The 22450-nt window shown below is 34.7% G+C and overlaps 1 protein-coding gene across 1 annotated transcript in view; it reads left to right on the forward strand.

The window, feature by feature from the left end:
• Positions 1-1630: 1630 nt before the first annotated feature.
• zgc:110045 (uncharacterized protein LOC664755 homolog) overlaps positions 1631-22450 on the forward strand; it is a 39499-nt gene continuing 18679 nt past the window's right edge. The window contains exons 1-7 of the mRNA XM_041789733.1: positions 1631-1796; positions 12194-12298; positions 19644-19667; positions 19762-19794; positions 19903-20019; positions 20243-20374; positions 20740-20868. Of these exons, the coding sequence (XP_041645667.1) occupies positions 12221-12298; positions 19644-19667; positions 19762-19794; positions 19903-20019; positions 20243-20374; positions 20740-20868 (513 nt within the window). The 5' untranslated portion in view covers positions 1631-1796; positions 12194-12220. The remainder of the gene's footprint in view (positions 1797-12193; positions 12299-19643; positions 19668-19761; positions 19795-19902; positions 20020-20242; positions 20375-20739; positions 20869-22450) is intronic.

Below are 22450 nucleotides of genomic sequence, written 5' to 3' on the forward strand. Positions count from 1 at the left end.
CGTTAAATGGTCATATCAAAATATGCATGTTACAAGAGAAGGATTGCAACTCTTTTTTTTCTTCCAATAAAGCTAAATTCTATACTGATTTAGGTACAATAATGGATTACATCAGACCGTCTCAGTAATGACTCTATAAAGTAATCCCATCAAATCCCTGACCCTTATCCTCACGGGCACAACATGGGACATAAAGGAGTCAGGAGGTTCAGGCAGCTGGCCTTCAAAATCTACTTTAAACACTGATTAGTTCCAAAACCACAAATGCATTAACAGTAATATATATCAGGTACAGAGAGTTATTACAGTTTAGAGTGAAAACAAACATGCATTAGTTGTTTTCCTTGTGCATTTTTGCAGAAATTACAGACATCTTTCCCATCATGGTCTATCTGAATTGTAACCTGATCCTATCTTTAACTGGTGCCTACATGAAGTCTGAATAATGGCTCCCAGAAATCTCATTACATGTAATCTAAGGCTCTTTAATCTCATTGACATGTGAGGAACATGACGGAGAGGAAATTAGACACGAGTGATTGGCATGAAACGCTCGATCATCTCTGGTGCACTGGTAGAAAAACCAGTCACATATCTGTAAGGTGGGACAGCTTCGTCTGAGTTTGGAAGCATAAAGTCACCACGGTTTTAAAATTTTGTTTTGCTTTGCTGAACTTTTATTGGAGTATCCCTTAATTTTGATCAAACTTTGTCCAAAGACGGAAAAAAACAGTGTAAAATATCTCCACTTTCAAAGCTCACCTTCATCTTCTTTCCTGTTTTTTTCGTCAGGACTTTTTTTAGTCAGGACATCCAGCCCTTTGAATAAAAAAATGACACTTAAAAGTTGAATGGAAATCCGAGTTGTGTAGTGAGCGTCATGTGGCCTGCTTCTAAGTCTGATACAAGGCCATGAGGCTCACAGCAGCAGTCATTGTCCTCGTTCACTGCACTGAATAGTAATTAAATATGCCACTTATGCTTCACTGATTCATTTCCTTCACAATTTTGAAGCTGGGTAGAATACATTTTTTCTGTGCAGAAGGGCTGTATTGTATCCAGTATGGCCTCATTACAAGGGCAAAAGGGCTTGGAGTGGGGGATGGCAGGGGCAGGGAGGGGGCATAAGCACCCCATGAAGACATTGTGCTTAACATCACTAAATGCCTCAAACGCCACATTGTCCCTCCTAGCCCTCAATTAGCGGGGCTTCTTGTTCGACGCACTGATTTCATACAGGGAGATTTATTTTTAGAGAAAATCCGGCCCTGTGCAGGCAGGAAGCTCTTTGAAAATCTAATGAAGAACACACCAGTCATGCAGAGTTTTTAGTCTCAGAGCAACATCGCTTAACAAAGCATCTCTTCTGTGTTTTTGTGACCACAAAGGGTTAGACTTTTTGATTTTTTTGTTGTTGTGGTGGCTGTAACTGCAGCCTGCACTATCAGTGCTGGACAGTGTCCAGCCAAAGAGGCTCTTTGCCCTGCCCTCAGGCCTCCTCGGCTCGTGGATCTCCGTGCGGAGGAACGCCTCTTTGGTGGCTGTGACAGGGAGAATTAGGCAAGAGATGCGGGTTCACTTGCCCTGCGTAGGGGCTTATCTTGAGCTAAGCTGAGGGACTAATAGCAAAGCCAGCCTCTGCTCCAGCCGGTCTGAGGGCACAGGGAACCATCTGTCCACTCTGTGGATAACTGACAACAAAGGGAGCAAACACTGAAGACAGACTACAAACCAACAGGCTCTACTTTAAGGAGAACACGGAAATAAGGACGAGGAGCAAGTGTTTTGTGCATAAGGTCAGTACTATACTAATCATTCTTGCTTTTTCTCAGGCCTCTCACTGAGCCATGACTTCAACACTTTCCACTGACTAGTTTCCACTGGTGACATTGTTGCAGACTTAATGAATGTTGGAGTGTTGCCATGCAGAAGTAAAACTTTTTCTTCAGCCTCTACTTTAGTTTCTGTTCATTTTTAGGAGAACCCAAGAATGTTTGAATGCCCAACTCCTGACTCCCATTAGGGTTAATTAATTTTGGCTGCTTGTTTTTCTGTACTCTGCTTTGTTGTACAAGTATTTCACTCAGTCTGAACTTTAGAGGAGGATTTGACTCCAATAATTAGAGAAAAATGTAAAGCTCTGTGGCTTCATGCATGCAGTATATCCGTATAAGTGGTGGTTATAAATAAATCATCACTGAAATGTTTAACATAGAAAATATGTGTAGACTGACAGACATAATAATCCTGTCCTAGAGTTTCCTGTTAAAGGGTTTTGTTTTAAAGTCATATTTGGACATTTCTAGAATGCCTGGGCTAATTCACACACACGCTGTCAGTATCTGTTCAGGATAGGTCTTTCTTATTGTCAGAGACTTGTGTCTGCTGTCAGGGTTCTGGGTGAGGGGTGTCCCTATATTTGTGGGAGCTGTTGTTCACCACTGTTTAGTCCAGGAGTCTTGAGTGGATGCTGATGTGCTAGAAGTGACAGAAATGGGTCAAAAGGGTTTTAGCATTAACTAAACAAATCCCAGCCTATAGGATTAGGCCGCAATGTTGCTGTTTATTTGATGTATTCACTGTAACTATACAACCATACACAGAGACAATAGTGGTGAGTCCTGTTATTAGAAAGACTTCCTCCACTTATTCATGATATTGTCGGGACTAAGTCCTCTCGCTGAGTGTGGAATTATCAACAGTGGAATGTGCCAGAACAATATCTTATTGTGCTTGTTTCAGCCATTAGAAAATCATGTTTTGTTTGCTTGTTATTTCACAGATGCGGCCACATTTCTCTGAAAAACCGAAACTCTAGGTGTACTTTCAGAGTCGCTGACTAACTCCACGCTCAGTTTGGGTCGTTTTCGGGAGAGAGAGGTCCGATACGTTTAACCCTCAGGCCCACCTTTGAAAAAAACCACACTCTGCCTCTTAAACCCTTTTAGGACATTGGGTTCATTTGAAAATATTAAACATGAAAGAAAAAAACTTTTTAAAAATTTTTGGTCCTTTACTCCAGTCCTAGTCATGTATAGCAAATGTGAATTAATTTTCATAGTTTTAACCCTATAAATGCCAGTTTATCTACATAACACCACATTTTCTGACAAAAAAATGATTTTTTTCTACTTGATAAATACAAAGTGGATTCTTTTTGTGCTGGGATATGTCTGGGATATGTCAATGATTAGCACTAACACTGGTTTTGACGGACATTTATGTTTTATGTAATTACAAAAATTTTTTAAAAACTCACAGTCTCCCCTTTAAAGCCCTTTTAGGACATTGGATATAATTTAATGATATTAAGTTTCTGAACTAGACCATATGGCTGAGACTGGCAGAGCTTGGCTTTGAATAAAGATCAGCAACAAAAGGAGACAGAGAGCTTGTAAGAAAAGGAAACAGCTAGGCTGAAGTCCAGGTCATCGATGAAGTAAGTGTGAAAACAGACTGTTAGGGATCAATAATAAAAACACAGACATGACCAGCTATCAATAATAAAAACACAGACATGACCAGTTACCAGTTCTTCCTCCTCAGTGTAGATGTGGATTAAATAATCCGGATGTCCGCTTGTTCTCTCACCTGCTCACAGGTTTAGCTCTAATTATCAAATCAAAGAGATTTTAGTCAGGCTGATCAGTAGGTCCAGATTCAACCGCCTAAAACTATGACGAAAAATGTTCATCAACAGCCTTTTATTCCAATAAAAACTAGACTAAAAATAACAAAAATAGATCTGTGATGACTAAAACTGACAAAAACTAAGTTTAGTTTTTGTCAGGATGACTAAAACTAGACTAAAATGTACAACAGAGTACATGAAGAGAAAAAAAAAAAAATAAATAGATATATTTTTTTACTAGAATTACTAGAAAAAAGTCACAATATTACGAGAAAAAAACCTCGTAATATTACGAGAAGAAAAGTTGTAACGTTATGAGAAAAGTCGTAATATTACAAGAAAAAAGTCGTAATATTACGAGAATAAACTATTACAAGAAAGACAGTCTGCCACGGTGCGTCGTGAAACCGATACCAAAGTATAGCTTCTCAAGATGCTCAACATGGCTCATTTTAATGGAGGCGGCGCCCAGGCAGACTTTCTTTCTTGTAATATTTTATTCTTGTAATATTATTACTTTTTTTCTCGTAATATTACGAATTTATTCTTGTAATATCAACATTTTTTAAAAATTATTATTATTTTTTTTCATGTGGCCCTAATACTCCGTCGTAAAGATGTGATGTAGTTTTCGTCGGACATTGAAAAGCTAATACAATGCATCTGTTTCTCTCAAGCTTGTTATAGTTAACTACAACTGACTAAATAACTAAAACTAAAATTCAAAAATCATTTTAGTTAACTGAAAATAAATAAAAACTAAGCTTTACCAAAAAAAAAAAAAACTAACTAAAACAGTATAGTGCACTTACAAAACTAACTAAAATTTAAAAAAAAGGAAACAAAACATGCTTAGTTATAGTCTTTGACACAACCATACTGACTGGCACCTACACCAAAGTCTGTAGAGAGTAGAATGGCCTGATCAGATTGGTTATGACTTCAAATAGTGGTAGTTTATGTCTAGAGTTGTATTCAAAACTCATCATTAGGTAAAAAAAATGATAAGTGAAGAGTAGCCTGTCAGAATATGTTTTTAAAAATGTATGACGCTCACTCAGCCTCGACATCTATCTGAAAAACTCGAACTAATAAAAACTAAACTAACACTCAAACTAATAAAAACTAAACTAACACTTAAACTAATAAAAACTAAACTAACACTGAAACTAATAAAAACTAAACTAACACTCAAACTAATAAAAACTAAACTAATAAAAACTAAACTAACACTTAAACTAATAAAAACTAAACTAACACTCAAACTAATAAAAACTAAACTAATAAAAACTAAACTAACACTCAAACTAATAAAAACTAAACTAACACTCAAACTAATAAAAACTAAACTAATAAAAACTAAACTAACACTTAAACTAATAAAAACTAAACTAACACTTAAACTAATAAAAACTAAAATAACTCTTAAACTAATAAAAACTAAACTAACACTTAAACTAATAAAAACTAAACTGACACTCAAACTAATAAAAACTAAACTAACACTCAAACTAATAAAAACTAAACTAACACTCAAACTAATAAAAACTAAACTAACACTTAAACTAATAAAAACTAATCTAACACTCAAACTAATAAAAACTAAACTAACACTCAAACTAATAAAAACTAAACTAACACTCAAACTGATAAAAACTAAAATAACACTTAAACCAATAAAAACTAAACTAACACTTAAACTAATAAAAACTAAACTAACACTCAAACTAATAAAAACTAAACTAACACTTAAACTAATAAAAACTAAACTAACACTCAAACTAATAAAAACTAAACTAACACTCAAACTAATAAAAACTAAACTAACACTTAAACTAATAAAAACTAAACTAACACTCAAACTAATAAAAACTAAACTGACACTTAAACTAATAAAAACTAAACTAACACTTAAACTAATAAAAACTAAACTAACACTCAAACTAATAAAAACTAAACTAACACTTAAACAAATAAAAACTAAACTAACACTCAAACTAATAAAAACTAAACTAACACTCAAACTAATAAAAACTAAACTAACACTTAAACTAATAAAAACTAAACTAACACTCAAACTAATAAAAACTAAACTGACACTTAAACTAATAAAAACTAAACTAACACTTAAACTAATAAAAACTAAAATAACTCTTAAACTAATAAAAACTAAACTAACACTCAAACTAATAAACACTAAACTAACACTTAAACTAATAAAAACTAAACTAACACTCAAACTAATAAACACTAAACTAACACTTAAACTAATAAAAACTAAACTGACACTTAAACTAATAAAAACTAAACTAACACTTAAACTAATAAAAACTAAACTAACACTTAAACTAATAAAAACTAAACTAACACTTAAACTAATAAACACTAAACTAACACTTAAACTAATAAAAACTAAACTGACACTTAAACTAATAAAAACTAAAATAACTCTTTAACTAATAAAAACTAAACGGACACTTAAACTCATAAAAACTAAACTAACACTTAAACAAATAAACACTAAACTAACACTCAAACTAATAAACACTAAACTAACACTTAAACTAATAAAAACTAAACTAACACTTAAACTAATAAAAACTAAAATAACTCTTAAACTAATAAAAACTAAACTGACACTTAAACTAATAAAAACTAAACAAACACTCAAACTAATAAAAACTAAACTAACTCTTAAACTAATAAAAACTAAACTAACACTTAAACTAATAAAAACTAAACTGACACTTAAACTAATAAAAACAAAACAAACATTTAAACTAATAAAAACTAAAATAACTCTTAAACTAATAAAAACTAAACTAACACTTAAACTAATAAAAACTAAAATAACTCTTAAACTAATAAAAACTAAACTAACACTTAAACTACTAAACACTAAACTAACACAAACTAATAAAAACTAAACTAACACTTACACTAATAAAAACTAAACTAACACTTAAACTAATAAACACTAAACTAACACTTAAACTAATAAAAACTAAACTAACACTTAAACTAATAAACACTAAACTAACACTCAAACTAATAAAAACTAAACTAACACTTAGACTAATAAAAACTAAACTAACACTTAAACTAATAAACACTAAACTAACACTTAGACTAATAAAAACTAAACTAACACTTAAACTAATAAACACTAAACTAACACTTAGACTAATAAAAACTAAACTAACACTTAAACTAATAAAAACTAAACTAACACTTAAACTAATAAACACTAAACTAACTCTTAAACTAATAAAAACTCAACTAACACTCAAACTAATAAAAACTAATCTGACACTTAAACTAATAAAAACTAAAATAACTCTTTAACTAATAAAAACTAAACGGACACTTAAACTCATAAAAACTAAACTAACACTTAAACTAATAAAAACTAAACTAACTCTTAAACTAATAAAAACTAAACGGACACTTAAACTCATAAAAACTAAACTAACACTTAAACTAATAAAAACTAAACTAACACTCAAACTAATAAACACTAAACTAACACTTAAACTAATAAAAAATAAACTAACACTTAAACTAATAAAAACTAAAATAACTCTTAAACTAATAAAAACTAAACTGACACTTAAACTAATAAAAACTAAACAAACACTCAAACTAATAAAAACTAAACTAACTCTTAAACTAATAAAAACTAAACTAACACTTAAACTAATAAAAACTAAACTGACACTTAAACTAATAAAAACAAAACAAACATTTAAACTAATAAAAACTAAAATAACTCTTAAACTAATAAAAACTAAACTAACACTTAAACTAATAAAAACTAAACTGACACTTAAACTAATAAAAACTAAACTAACACTTAAACTAATAAAAACTAAACTAACACTTAAACCAATAAAAACTAAACTAACACTTAAACTAATAAAAACTAAACTAACACTTAAACTAATAAAAACTAAACTAACACTTAAACTAATAAAAACTAAACTGACACTTAAACTAATAAAAACAAAACAAACATTTAAACTAATAAAAACTAAAATAACTCTTAAACTAATAAAAACTAAACTAACTCTTAAACTAATAAAAACTAAACTAACACTCAAACTAATAAAAACTAAACTGACACTTAAACTAATAAAAACTAAACTAACACTTAAACTAATAAAAACTAAAATAACTCTTAAACTAATAAAATCTAAACTAACACTCAAACTAATAAACACTAAACTAACACTTAAACTAATAAAAACTAAACTAACACTCAAACTAATAAACACTAAACTAACACTTAAACTAATAAAAACTAAACTAACACTTAAACTAATAAACACTAAACTAACACTTAAACTAATAAAAACTAAACTGACACTTAAACTAATAAAAACTAAAATAACTCTTTAACTAATAAAAACTAAACGGACACTTAAACTCATAAAAACTAAACTAACACTTAAACAAATAAACACTAAACTAACACTCAAACTAATAAACACTAAACTAACACTTAAACTAATAAAAACTAAACTAACACTTAAACTAATAAAAACTAAAATAACTCTTAAACTAATAAAAACTAAACTGACACTTAAACTAATAAAAACTAAACAAACACTCAAACTAATAAAAACTAAACTAACTCTTAAACTAATAAAAACTAAACTAACACTTAAACTAATAAAAACTAAACTGACACTTAAACTAATAAAAACAAAACAAACATTTAAACTAATAAAAACTAAAATAACTCTTAAACTAATAAAAACTAAACTAACACTTAAACTAATAAAAACTAAAATAACTCTTAAACTAATAAAAACTAAACTAACACTTAAACTACTAAACACTAAACTAACACAAACTAATAAAAACTAAACTAACACTTAGACTAATAAAAACTAAACTAACACTTAAACTAATAAAAACTAAAATAACACTTAAACTAATAAAAACTAAACTAACACTTAAACTAATAAACACTAAACTAACACTCAAACTAATAAAAACTAAACTAACACTTAGACTAATAAAAACTAAACTAACACTTAAACTAATAAACACTAAACTAACACTTAGACTAATAAAAACTAAACTAACACTTAAACTAATAAACACTAAACTAACACTTAGACTAATAAAAACTAAACTAACACTTAAACTAATAAAAACTAAACTAACACTTAAACTAATAAACACTAAACTAACTCTTAAACTAATAAAAACTCAACTAACACTCAAACTAATAAAAACTAATCTGACACTTAAACTAATAAAAACTAAAATAACTCTTTAACTAATAAAAACTAAACGGACACTTAAACTCATAAAAACTAAACTAACACTTAAACTAATAAAAACTAAAATAACTCTTTAACTAATAAAAACTAAACGGACACTTAAACTCATAAAAACTAAACTAACACTTAAACTAATAAAAACTAAACTAACACTCAAACTAATAAACACTAAACTAACACTTAAACTAATAAAAAATAAACTAACACTTAAACTAATAAAAACTAAAATAACTCTTAAACTAATAAAAACTAAACTGACACTTAAACTAATAAAAACTAAACAAACACTCAAACTAATAAAAACTAAACTAACTCTTAAACTAATAAAAACTAAACTAACACTTAAACTAATAAAAACTAAACTGACACTTAAACTAATAAAAACAAAACAAACATTTAAACTAATAAAAACTAAAATAACTCTTAAACTAATAAAAACTAAACTAACACTTAAACTAATAAAAACTAAAATAACTCTTAAACTAATAAAAACTAAACTAACACTTAAACTACTAAACACTAAACTAACACTTAGACTAATAAAAACTAAACTAACACTTAAACTAATAAACACTAAACTAACACTTAGACTAATAAAAACTAAACTAACACTTAAACTAATAAAAACTAAACTAACACTTAAACTAATAAAAACTAAACTAACACTTAGACTAATAAAAACTAAACTAACACTTAAACTAATAAACACTAAACTAACACTTAGACTAATAAAAACTAAACTAACACTTAAACTAATAAAAACTAAACTAACACTTAAACTAATAAAAACTAAACTAACACTTAGACTAATAAAAACTAAACTAACACTTAAACTAATAAACACTAAAATAACACTTAGACTAATAAAAACTTAACTAACACTTAAACTAATAAACACTAAACTAACACTTAGACTAATAAAAACTAAACTAACACTTAAACTAATAAAAACTAAACTAACACTTAGACTAATAAAAACTAAACTAACACTTAGACTAATAAAAACTAAACTAACACTTAAACTAATAAACACTAAACTAACACTTAGACTAATAAAAACTAAACTAACACTTAAACTAATAAACACTAAAATAACACTTAGACTAACAAAAACTAAACTAACACTTAAACTATTAAAAACTTAACTAACACTTAAACTAATAAACACTAAACTAACACTTAGACTAATAAAAACTAAACTAACACTTAAACTAATAAAAACTAAACTAACACTTAGACTAATAAAAACTAAACTAACACTTAGACTAATAAAAACTAAACTAACACTTAAACTAATAAACACTAAACTAACACTTAGACTAATAAAAACTAAACTAACACTTAAACTAATAAAAACTAAACTAACACTTAGACTAATAAAAACTAAACTAACACTTAGACTAATAAAAACTAAACTAACACTTAAACTAATAAAAACTAAACTAACACTTAAACTAATAAACACTAAACTAACACTTAGACTAATAAAAACTAAACTAACACTTAAACTAATAAAAACTAAACTAACACTTAAACTAATAAAAACTAAACTAACACTTAAACTAATAAAAACTAAACTAACACTTAAACTAATAAACACTAAACTAACACTTAGACTAATAAAAACTAAACTAACACTTAAACTAATAAAAACTAAACTAACTCTTAGACTAATAAAAACTAAACTAACTCTTAAACTAATAAAAACTAAACTAACTCTTAAACTAATAAAAACTAAACAAACACTTAAACTAATAAACACTAAACTAACACTTAGACTAATAAAAACTAAACTAACTCTTAAACTAATAAAAACTAAACTAACTCTTAAACTAATAAAAACTAAACAAACACTTAAACTAATAAAAACTAAACTAACTCTTAAACTAATAAAAACTAAACTAACACTTAAACTAATAAAAACTAAACTAACACTTAAACTAATAAAAACTAAACTAACACTTAAACTATTAAAAACTAAACTAACACTTAAACTAATAAACACTAAACTAACTCTTAAACTAATAAAAACTAAACTAACTCTTAAACTAATAAAAACTAAACTAACACTCAAACTAATAAAAACTAAACTAACTCTTAAACTAATAAAAACTAAACTAACTCTTAAACTAATAAAAACTAAACTAAAATGAAGCGTTGTTGCAAAAAAAAAAAAAAAACTAAACTAACAAACCAGCAGTCAAAACTAATAAAAACTAAACTGAAATCGAACACAGAAAGTGAAAACGAAAAAGAAATAAAAACTATTGAAAAATCCAGAACTATAACCTTGGTTTCTATTCTGCTGCTCTGCTGTAGAAAGCAGGGACCCCAGGTTTGGCAGGGTGCAGAGAACACACTACCATGATTTGGTACCAGATTTAGGCAAGGGAATAAATGCTTGGACTAAAAGTAAAGACTAAATGTGAGGACTTTTATGAACAAAAACTAGACTAAGATTGAAAATAGCTGCCAAAATTAACACTGCCCACTTTTGTCAAACCCAGCACTGAATATAAATGTTGAAAGCACCTCTCATAACTTTGATAATCCAACTAAAACCTGACCTTGGTCCTCATGGTCTTAAAGTCTCCCTTCAGTCAGTGTCCTTCCCACAAACATGAACACATTCTTTACTTTTTCTGCAAATGCAACGGATTGGACACAGAGCCAGCACAGAGGAGACATTGTGTGGTATTTTTAAGATGTTATTAAGAGACAGTCACACACATCACTTGATTCTCAGGCCTACATAGCACAAATGGCTTCCTTTTATCTTATCCAAGGGTTACACAGCTTCTATTTAGCTGGCACGACACGGTCGCATGTGAAGATTTCTCTAAGTGATCGGCTAATCTTTCCCAGCTTACACGTACACGATCAGAAGACAACGATGGCCGTCTTCAGAGAACAGCAGTCTCTGATAAATGTTGAAAAAGGAGTTTGTCTTCTTATGGAAGTTTCTGTTTAATCCATCAACATTTTCCCCAGGTAGGGTAAAGTTTAGAGAAATCTCCATAAAGACAGCTTTTGTATCTGCAGTGCATTCTTTTGCAGCAGATGTGTGACTTCTGAAAAAAACAAAAAAAGAAAGGTTAGTTCTGATAGAAAGCTCTGATAGGCAGAGAGAGGGACTGAAATAGAAAATAAGAATAAGACTCTCTGCCCTGACTTTGTTTTAGCGTCCAACATTTTATGGAACCAGCTGTACTACTTGTCCTTTTGCAAAAATTAACTGGACCTTTCCTCAACTATTTCTTTCTGGTTGCAGATTACTGCAAAGATTGTAAAACACACAATGTCAGACAAGGAAGAAATGGCATCAGATGGGAATTTGAATGTTACACTCACGCTGAGGCTGTTGATGCATGGAAAGGTAAGTGACAAAATATAAAACCATGGAACATCCCTTTGTAGAACCAGGCCCATAGCTGGGGCTTCGGAGGAAAACTTTGCAAAGCCAATGGATTGGCCAGATTCCACGTCTGTCAACTGGTGGATCCATCTTACAAAGCTTTAAGCTGCTGGTCTGTGAACGACTGGACCAATCAGTATCAGTGTCAGTGTGGATAAGGAGGTGGATATGGGCGTGGTTTGGTTGTGCTGCAAGCCTGTAAACCATTTTCTATACCGCTTATCCCACTGGGGGTTGGGGGGGGCTGGAGCCTATCCCAGATTTCACTGGGTGCATCGCAGGGCTGACATATACAGACAGACAACCAGGCACGCTCACACTCAGAGCTACGGCCAATGTTAGAGTCACCAGTTAACCTAACGAGCATGTTTTTGGAGGTGGGAGGAAGCCGGAGTACCCGGAGAGAACCCACACATGCACAGGGAGAACATGCAAACCCCGCACGGAAAGGCCCTGACCAGGAAGTGAACCAGGGACCTTCTTGCTGTGAGGCAACAGCGTTAACCCCTGTACCGCTGTGCAGCCCTGCCTGTAAATCATGGGCCATTATTTATGCTTGTAAAAGTGCCAGATTTTGCCTTGACAGATTCTTTAGGGGCCAGACCTCCAAACTAAAACTAACCAAACACCTATGCACCAGCCACCTATGAGAGGCTGAGTGAAATATCTTAACTCCATATTTCTATGGCTGCTCGGCTGCTCTTACTGGGTCTGACAGTAGTATGGTAAAAACACATGCAGGAAACAGGTGGAAAATTGAAGTTTCCAAAAGCCTGAGATGGAAAGATGATGCAGATTAAAAAGGACTAGACTGAATATGGACTAATTCTGTGTTATTACTAATCATACTGCCTATTAATGGCTGTGAGGTGGATTTCTGTAAAGACTGATTTGGTCATTCCTGCTTAAACTTTGCATTCTTGATCTTTTTAGGGTTGGTTTGATAGCTGCAGGGATTTAAAACCAACAAAATCTTTTTTTATCTGCACCTGAATCATCTTTTGGGGGCCAGATGGGGAGCTTAAGAGGGCCCAATATGGCCCTCAGGCCACCAGTTGATGATCACTGCTGTAAACTTTGGTGAGCAGTAAAGAGGTTGCAGTGAATGCAGCTATAGCAGCAGAGTGGACTCCATTTCTTCATCAAAAGAAGAGCAAAGAACCACACAGAGAGCTTTTCTTGGTGGAAAAGATGCTTTTGCTCTTCTCCTGAGCAGCTTCAGCTGGAGTGAAGTATCCAGCTGGCTCCACTGATAGTGGGCAATGAGAACAGCTCTCTGTTGAGCTTATGTGATTTACTCCCGAGGGGGGTACAAGCCCACCACGCTCTGTTTTTTGTTGCTCTGATGAACGTGATGGACTGAACTTTCGTCCAATCACCCTCTGAGATTTTCAAAGGTTCTACCCTTCCCAAACTCCGTCTGTGGGTTGTTGCCCAGATGGCTGAGAAATATCCACAGTGTCATGGATCTGTGAAACAGTTTATCTGGTGTCACATCTTTACGAGCCAATCAGAGCAACAAAACATGTGACATCATAACTGCTACCGAGGAGTAAACTCAATGGAGAACTACATAACGTGAACCATGACGACTGTAGACATGTCAGTACATGACTTTAACTGTTTTTGAATGGAAAAAAACTCACTGCTGTTCTCTGTTCTTTAAATGTCTTCTACCATAATTGCACCAGGTTCTTATCACTGCTTGCATATGTCCTGACTCTGACGCGCCCAATGTCCTGCCCCTCTACGCTTGGCCCAGGGACCAAACTGTTCAGATGGGAGCTTTGCAAGATGGAATCACCAGTGAGAAACACAGAAACAGGCGAATCCATCTGCTTTGCAAGGATTCATACTGAGGCAGTGATGCCATAAATCAGTGATCATCAACCGTAGGCCTGGGGGCCACATCAGGCCCCCCACAGCTTCCCATCAGGATTAATAACTTTAATAATAACTTTGTTTGTATAGCACTTCTAAAAACATGGGTTTAAAAAGTGCTTTGACAAGTGCAGAAGCAAGCAGAAGAACAAAGCAAAGGATTGTTAAATTCAGAAAATAAAAATGGGCAAAAATATGGAATGTTATTGTTTAACCTTTTTTTTATGTTTAAATAAAATCTTCAACCTGGCGACTTTTCAAACAAGAAGCACACTAGTATTTCTGTAATATGGCATGGCAAGCAAATACTTGTTATTGTTATCTCGATTAAAGCTGCAGTTTTTCACATCAATTTTCTACATAAGGCTCTTAGGGAGTGCAGTTTACCCCTCTGAGAACTGTCACAGAATATGCTGCTATGCTATTTTTGGCCAATCAGGAGACAGCATATTAGCATCAAGCTCAGTGGCAGACAACCTGGGAGCTCCAGAAGTATGCAGCTAATATCTCAAATATCTCAATCGCCCCCTTGTGGCTGACTGATGGGACTGATCTCACTGTTGAAGGCTTAAAGAAGTAGTGAACACTTTAACATTTTTTCAGCTGTACACTGAGGTATCTGACTGAACTATGATAAAACACATCAGCGCTGGTATTATTTGCACTGAACTGATAAAAATCAGCATTTTACAACTTATAATTAGCTTAGACGGACATCTGCTTTAAAAAATCTTTTCTGAAAAGGCGGGGCTAGTGTGGCGTAGAAACCTACATCACAAACTCTATATAAAAGGTAAAACGTTACCGCCTCTAACCAACTTTACCATTCAGAGACCACTCCCACTCCAGCTCCGGCTTTAGTAACGCCGGCGCTTGAGCCAACAGGTAGTGCTCAGGACCGCTATGGTCCACCATCACTCCAAAGTCTGCTTCAGGGGACTCTGGAGGGGAAAAATCCTAACATGACACATCAGATGGATTCGTTTCACACATCCATCTGGGAAAGCTTCAATAGGAAATGTTTAAGAGAAGACAGAGGATTTGAAAAAAACTTGGAGTATGATTGGGTGAATGTTCTGTCTGTCACATCTCTACGGGCCAATCAGAGCGACAAAACACGTGACGTAGCCGCTATCGAGCTGCGCGTGCGCAGCTACTGAGGAATAACGCGAAACATGGCAACTGTAGACATGTAAGTACACGACTTTTGTCGTTTTTGAAAAGAGAACAACTCACTGCTGTTCTTTGTTCTTCTTTTAACAAAGAAATGTCGTCAAGTTCTGATGAAACTGGCGCTTTAGCAGCATCCACACTAATCTCTTCCTCCATAACTGCACCAGCTCTTGCTGCTGCTTGTTTATGTCACGACTCTGCTGAAAGTACTGCCCCTTGTCACTGATTGGTCCTGTCACTTTCTTACCGGGCCCAAACGGTTCAGATGAGAGCTTTACAAGATGGATTCACCAGTGAAAAACAAGGAAACAGGCGTATCCATCTGCTTTGCAAGGTTAGAAAAATCCTCCATCTCCACCTCTGTTGCAGCAATGCTGCAGGAGTCAGTGTCACTTTCAGGCAAGGGAAGTCACTGTCACTTCCGCTTCATCTGGAAAACCCTTTCCAAAAAAAAAAAAAAAAAAATGTCCTTTTCCCTCCCTCCTCTCAGTTCCAAACTGCTCACTTTCTGTGCATTTTTTTTTAAATCTTGAAGTGGGCGGAGTCAGCGCTAAGCTGGGGGTTCACTTACACTTCAAACTTCTATTAATTTTGGAAGGAAATAATATTTTTGCAATGATATGTTAACTAGACGAAAATATTGAATTTTTTTCAACTTTACTTCAGCGTACAGCCCCCAAAGTATTGTTCAAGAAAAGCTGGCCCCACTGAAAATGGAGTTGATGACCCCTGGATGTATACGTAGATGTACAGAAAGCTATAGCTAATTATTTATTTATGCCTATAACTAGTTACAATCCAGGCTCAGGAAACAGCTCTAAGTATAATGAGAGAGATCAGGTCCAGTGTAATTTGTCAAACTGAACTTTCTTTGCATGCAAAATGCTTGTGAGATATTCCAAGGGAACCAGTTCTGACACAACTTTACTCCATCCTTAATCAGACGGGTTCTAATCTCTAATCCGTTGTGACAGTATATATTTTATTTTCTACTTTTATTGCTAAAAGGTTCATATTTCAGTTCCTGAGCATAGTATGGTATGCACGTGTATCTGCCTTATTTCTCTTTATTGTAAAAACCCAAAGGTACAAAAAAGGCTGTTACGCATAAAATATTACACATGAGACAAAACAAACCAGAGAGGATTCAGTAGAAGAGAAGAGGATGAACAGAAGTCGTCTTTATAATCAGAACAATCCATTTCATATGTTTGAACACAGAGACATGAATGCATACACTTGACAAGATTTAAAGATGATAAGAATTCCAAAAGTGTTGTTTTTAAAAACTAAATAAATAAAGAGATAAATAAATCTCACACATATGTGCAGCACTTTAACTGCCAAATAGCAGAAACATTTCAGCCCTGATGTCTCCGCCAGAGTCTCCAACAGTAAAATGTGACACATTTCTCTGTAGTGTGTTGTTTCATTTGTGCAGGCGAGGCTTTACTGAAGGAGAGTTTACTTTATCAGGGAAAATGGAGATGGTGTGTCATCTCATCCCAGATATGCCAGATTTATGCCCCTTGTAGATCCAAACTTTTCACATTTGTAGCAACAAAGAGTCCATTTCTTATCCATCGCTGTCAGCTACTTTGTCATGTGGAAATGAGACATTTGTTCAAATGTCGGCCTCCTTTGCTTTGCTTTGTCTTTGTGTAGTAAAAATGGTAAATGGACTTGGTAAACGGTAAATGGACTTGAGCTTATATAACCCTTTTACTAGTGGTCTGACTACTCTAAAATAAACGTTACAGCCTGGTTTAAAAAAACAAACAAACCAATTTTAGTTGAAAGTTAATGCCGTTGTAATCACACTGCAGAGGATGGATTTGTTCTTTGTTATTAGGAGTTTGATTTATGCATGATTAGGTTAAGTCTGGTATGACTGTATGCCGGCACACTGTCAGTGTTTGTCAGGAGGATGAAGACCAGCCTCAGCTTCCCCTCTTTGTCTGTTTCTAGGTTGATCTAAAGTTAGATTGGACAGTGTTTTCAATATGGCAGCCACCGTGAATCGGCCTCAGAAGCTCCACTTTAGTAACCAAACGTCTGACGTAACTCGGGCTTCATCAAATATTTGGCATTCTATAAGTAAAACTTTCAGCGCTCAGATTTGCATTACAATCCCAATGCAGCCTGCAGATTTGAAGCTCAAATAAATACATACAATCCCACCTCCAAAAAAGTTGGGACGTCGTGCAAAGTGTAACTAAGAATAGAATGCAATGATTGTCAAATCTCAAAAACCCGTATAGATACTAAAGAACATATCAGATATTGAAACTGAGACATTCTATAATTTCATGAAAAATATTGGCTCATTTTGATTTTGATGGCAGCAACACATCTCAAAAAAGTAGGGACAGGGCAACAAACAGCTAGAAAAGTAAGAGGTACTAATGAAGGAGGAGCATTTTGCAACTAATTAGGTTTACTGACAACAGGTAAGTAACATGACTGGGAATAAAAGGTGCATTTTAGTGAGGCAGAGTTTCTCAGAAGATAAGATTGGCAGGGTAAAAACTGTGTCTAATAATCGTAGAACAATTTAAGAAAACTGCTCCTCAACATAAAATTGCAAAGACTGAATATCCCGCCATCTACAGTCCATGAGTTTCAGAGAATCTGGAGAACTCTCTAAGCGACAAGGCTGGAGATTAAACTTGGATGCAGCCTGGCATTAAAAACAGGCATGATTCTGTACTGTAAACCACTGCATGGGCTCAGAAACACTTCCAGAAATCATCATCTGTCAACACAGTCGGCCGCACCTTACACAAATGAAAGCTGGATCATGGTAACCTAGCATGGTAGGTGGATTTGTTTCACACATCCATCTGGTAAACCTCTCATACACAGCGTTTGGGAAAGGGCAGAGGCTTTGAAAAAAAACTCGGAGGGTGATTGGATGAACGTTCTGTCTCTTTCACATCTTTACGGGCAAATCAGAGCAACAAAACACGCAATGTAGCAGCTACCAAGGAGTACACTCCATAGAGAACTGCATGAAGTGAATCATGGCAACTGTAGACATGTCAGTACTCGACTTTTGTCATTTTCAAAAAGAAAACAGCTCACTGCTGTTCTTTGTTCTTCTTTTCACAAAGAAATGTTGTCAAGTTCTGATAAAACTGGCGCTTTAGCAGCATCCACGCTAATCTCCTCCGCCATAATTGCACCGGCTTCTTGTCACTGCTTGTTTACGCCACGACTCAGCCGCACCCGAAAACGCTGCCCCTTGTCCCTGATCGGTCCTGCCACTTTCTGACCAGGCCCAAACAGATTCGCCAGTGAGAAACACGGAAACGAGCGTATCCATCTGCTTTGCAAGGTTAAGACCATGGAGAGAAGGAAAGAAGAAGCCATATGTGAACAGGATCCAGAAATTCTGCCATATTCTCATTTGAAATGGACTGAGGCAAAATGGAAAACTGTTCTGTGGTTGGATGAATCAAAATTTGAAATTCCTTCAGGGAACAATGGATGCCATGTCCTGCAAACTAAAGGGGAGAGGGAGCATCCAGCTGGTTCTCCTGGCTCAGTTCTAAAGTCTTCATCTCTGATGGTATGCGGTTGCATTAGTGCCTATGGTGTGGGCAGCTCTAACATCTGGAACTATCAATACTGAAAAGTAGAGAGAGGTTTAAGAGCAACATGAAGACATTTATTTTAATGGGCATTGCATATTTCAGCAAGACAATGCTAAACCACATACTGCAGTAGAAGAGACCAGGTGTCATAAAATGACTAATCCAGCAAAGAAGACCCAAAACTTTTGAGCAGCTAGAATGGGACAACATTCCTCTCCCAAAACTGCAGCAACTTGTCTCCTCACTTGCCAGACATTTGCAGACTGTTGTTAAAAGACGAGGATGCTACATGATAATAAACACCGCCCTGTCCCAACTTTTATGAGATATGTTGCAGCAATCAAATTCAAAATGAGCTAATATTTTTCATGAAATGATAAAATGTCTCAGTTTCAACATCTGATGTGTTTTTATGTTATATTGAGCTGTTTTTATTCACATTTTTACAGTGCTCCAACATTTTTGGGATAAGGATTATAGGGAAAAAAAAAAGAAAAAATATGTAAAAAGCTCAACTTTTTGGATCAAACTAACCCCTCCTTCCTCTCCTGGCTATGGGCCTGAGTGTTTAACGAACGCTCTCATAATGAAACCTAACGGATGTGTAAATGTGAGAGGAAATCTCGCTTTAACAGTTGTTATCTTTTTGCTCACAGGAGGTCGGCAGCATAATTGGAAAGGTAAATCAAATCATCAGAATGTATTGATCCGTCTCTTTTCTTCTCTTCATAAAACTAACCAATCGCACTCTTTTCCTTCCCTGCATGAATCCAGAAAGGAGAAACAGTAAAGAAAATGAGGGAGGAGGTAAGAATTGACATTGATGCCTAATTGGGAAACTCAGATAATTTATGTGTTCTGGCAGATCAATTACATCAATCTGTGGCAGGGATAATTGTGAATTTTTATTTCCAGAGTGGAGCGCGAATCAACATATCGGAGGGATCATCGCCTGAGAGGATAGTTACGATCACAGGACCCACAGAAGGCATTTTCAGAGCCTTCTCCATGATTGCACAGAAGTTTGAGGAGGTACAGTCAAACAAATATGCAGCAAACTCCTCCTAAACTTTCAGATAGCATCAATACATTTTATTGGTTTTAGTAAGAGTCACACAAAGACCTTTAGAAATGTTTGCCTGAAGTCTGAAGGACACTGAATGCCCCTTTCCCTCCGTCTAGTGGAAATGGAACACATCAAACAAGGCTGGCATTCTGACAGTTTTGAAATAAATATTTTTGAATTCTCCCTCAGGATATCACTGCAGCAATGACGAACAGCAACGTGACAAGTAAGCCACCTGTGACACTTCGCCTGGTTTTCCCCGGGAGCCAGTGTGGTTCACTGATTGGGAAAGGAGGCTCAAAGATTAAAGAAATCAGAGAGGTAGGATTCCTTCTTTGGTTTTATAAAGCTGTTTGCATCCAAACAGGAGTAGAGAGCATCAGACAGCCCAGTCAATCCCTCCCTTAAAATCTGTATATTTTTGTGGTTGCTGCTCATGAAAATCTCCCTGATTATGCCTGTAAAGATCGGTAGAAGCTGACTGCTCGCTCTGAATGGACAATATTTGTGTACGCCTCTGCAAATATGGAGCACACATTGCTATTTGACATGCAGCTGCTCTCTGCATGACAAAATATGTTGGGTGCAATTTGTGGATGCTTGAAACTGCATCTCAATTTAGGTGATGGAGTCCTCTTTTCAGCAATAAATAGCCTCTCTTTCCTCTGTTGTCTGGCGATGTAAAGACCACAGGCGCTCAGGTTCAGGTGGCAGGAGACATGCTGCCGGACTCCACAGAGAGGGCTGTCACAATCTCCGGCACTCCACAGGCCATTACTCAGTGTGTAAGACACATCTGCTCTGTCATGCTGGAGGTAAGCACTGTCACACCGCAGACCATCCGCACATTCAACAGCTATTTTGGCGTGAAGTCACATTTGCTTAGGATGGGGTTGTATGTTGGTAGTTAGAGGCACATTCAGGATATTTTCAGTCACAGCAACATTTCACTCCCTTTACAATGTGGGCAGCAGTCCTGAAGAGGGTTTTTGTTTATAATATTGATTCAATATTAGAGACAACAATTTAAAAAAAATCAGTTTCCTCATGAATATGTATTTTCAATATTATTCAATTTCTGCACATTTTTCTTAGTTTTTATGCACATCATTATCTTACCTCAGTATGAGCATACAGTGTGTCCTTAATGGCATACGTCTGTAACAAGAACTAAATATTTGGGAGCACCAGTGTGCATGATCCGTTCATACTAGGAAGTCAGCTCAAATTCAGGGTGCTGCTGGTGCACTAAAAACTGTCCTAATAGAGTGGTGCAGTCGTGACGTAATTTTGTTGGCAAACCCGGAAGTTTGCATCGCATGGGTTCCCTGGGCGTTGAGCCTATGGGACTTTTCAATGGGTTTTTGGATTATTGCTGAAAATAAGCTCTGTGTCCAATAAAAGTTTATAAAACTTACGCGTTTGTTCATAAAGATAATCTTCATAAACTGATACTATAAGAATCGTATCTGGTTCGTAAATCTAACTGTCGAAAGTAAAAAGCTAACGTCATGCTATGTTGAGCTACAACTCGGTTGACTGAATTTACGTCATCACACGCGGATACTACTGAACAGCTCAGTTGCTGCCCTTCGGATGATGATGTATGTAGTCCTTGTTAGCTATCTTTTAGCAACCGCCTTTATTAAGACGTTGAAAAGATACACAACTCAAAGGTGGGGCACGTTTAAGATGTATTTTATGCCCTAGGATAAAATGTTAAACTCTCCTGAACTTGTGTTCACCACAGACCTTATTTCAGGCATTTAACTGAAAACGCATTCAAAATTCCCAGAGACTTTCAAGCGAGGGAACAGGAAGTGCTAAAATGCTAACTCACTTCCGCGTTTTAGGACTCATTCCTGCACCACTCTATGGACACTTCACACCCTCAATGAACGCCATACTGCTGATGTAGCTGATATTGTTCTGTTAGCATGCTAGTGTGCTAGCTAACATTAACATCCGCTAGCTAATTTGTAATTATCAATGGCAACAAATTTTAATCAGAAAAAAGGTATTCAAGGCTAAAAAAGTCAGTTTTTCTCTAAGTGTTTACAACCTCCTGTTGAAAACAAAGTACAAGAAGAAAACAGGCGGTCAAACCACCATCACGTCATGAAGCAGCAAAACAGCAGTGAACAATGGGGACAAGACTAACCCACTGTGATTTGGGGTCAATCCCATTTCTACCCCTTAGCCCTTATCTTAGCTCTCACCTTTTTTTAATGCGTTCATGTCAGGTAGTCCTTGGCCCTAAGAAAGAGCTAGAACTAGAGCTAGAACCCAAAAAACATCTTTAATTAATGTAAAGGACTTCTCTGTGAGGGTTTGTTACTGCTCTACCCTGATAACATGCATCAGAAGTTCAACAATGCCATGTGACAGGAAATACAT

This window comes from Cheilinus undulatus, linkage group 6 (assembly GCF_018320785.1).
Source record: "Cheilinus undulatus linkage group 6, ASM1832078v1, whole genome shotgun sequence".
Classification (NCBI taxonomy): Eukaryota; Metazoa; Chordata; class Actinopteri; order Labriformes; family Labridae; genus Cheilinus; species Cheilinus undulatus.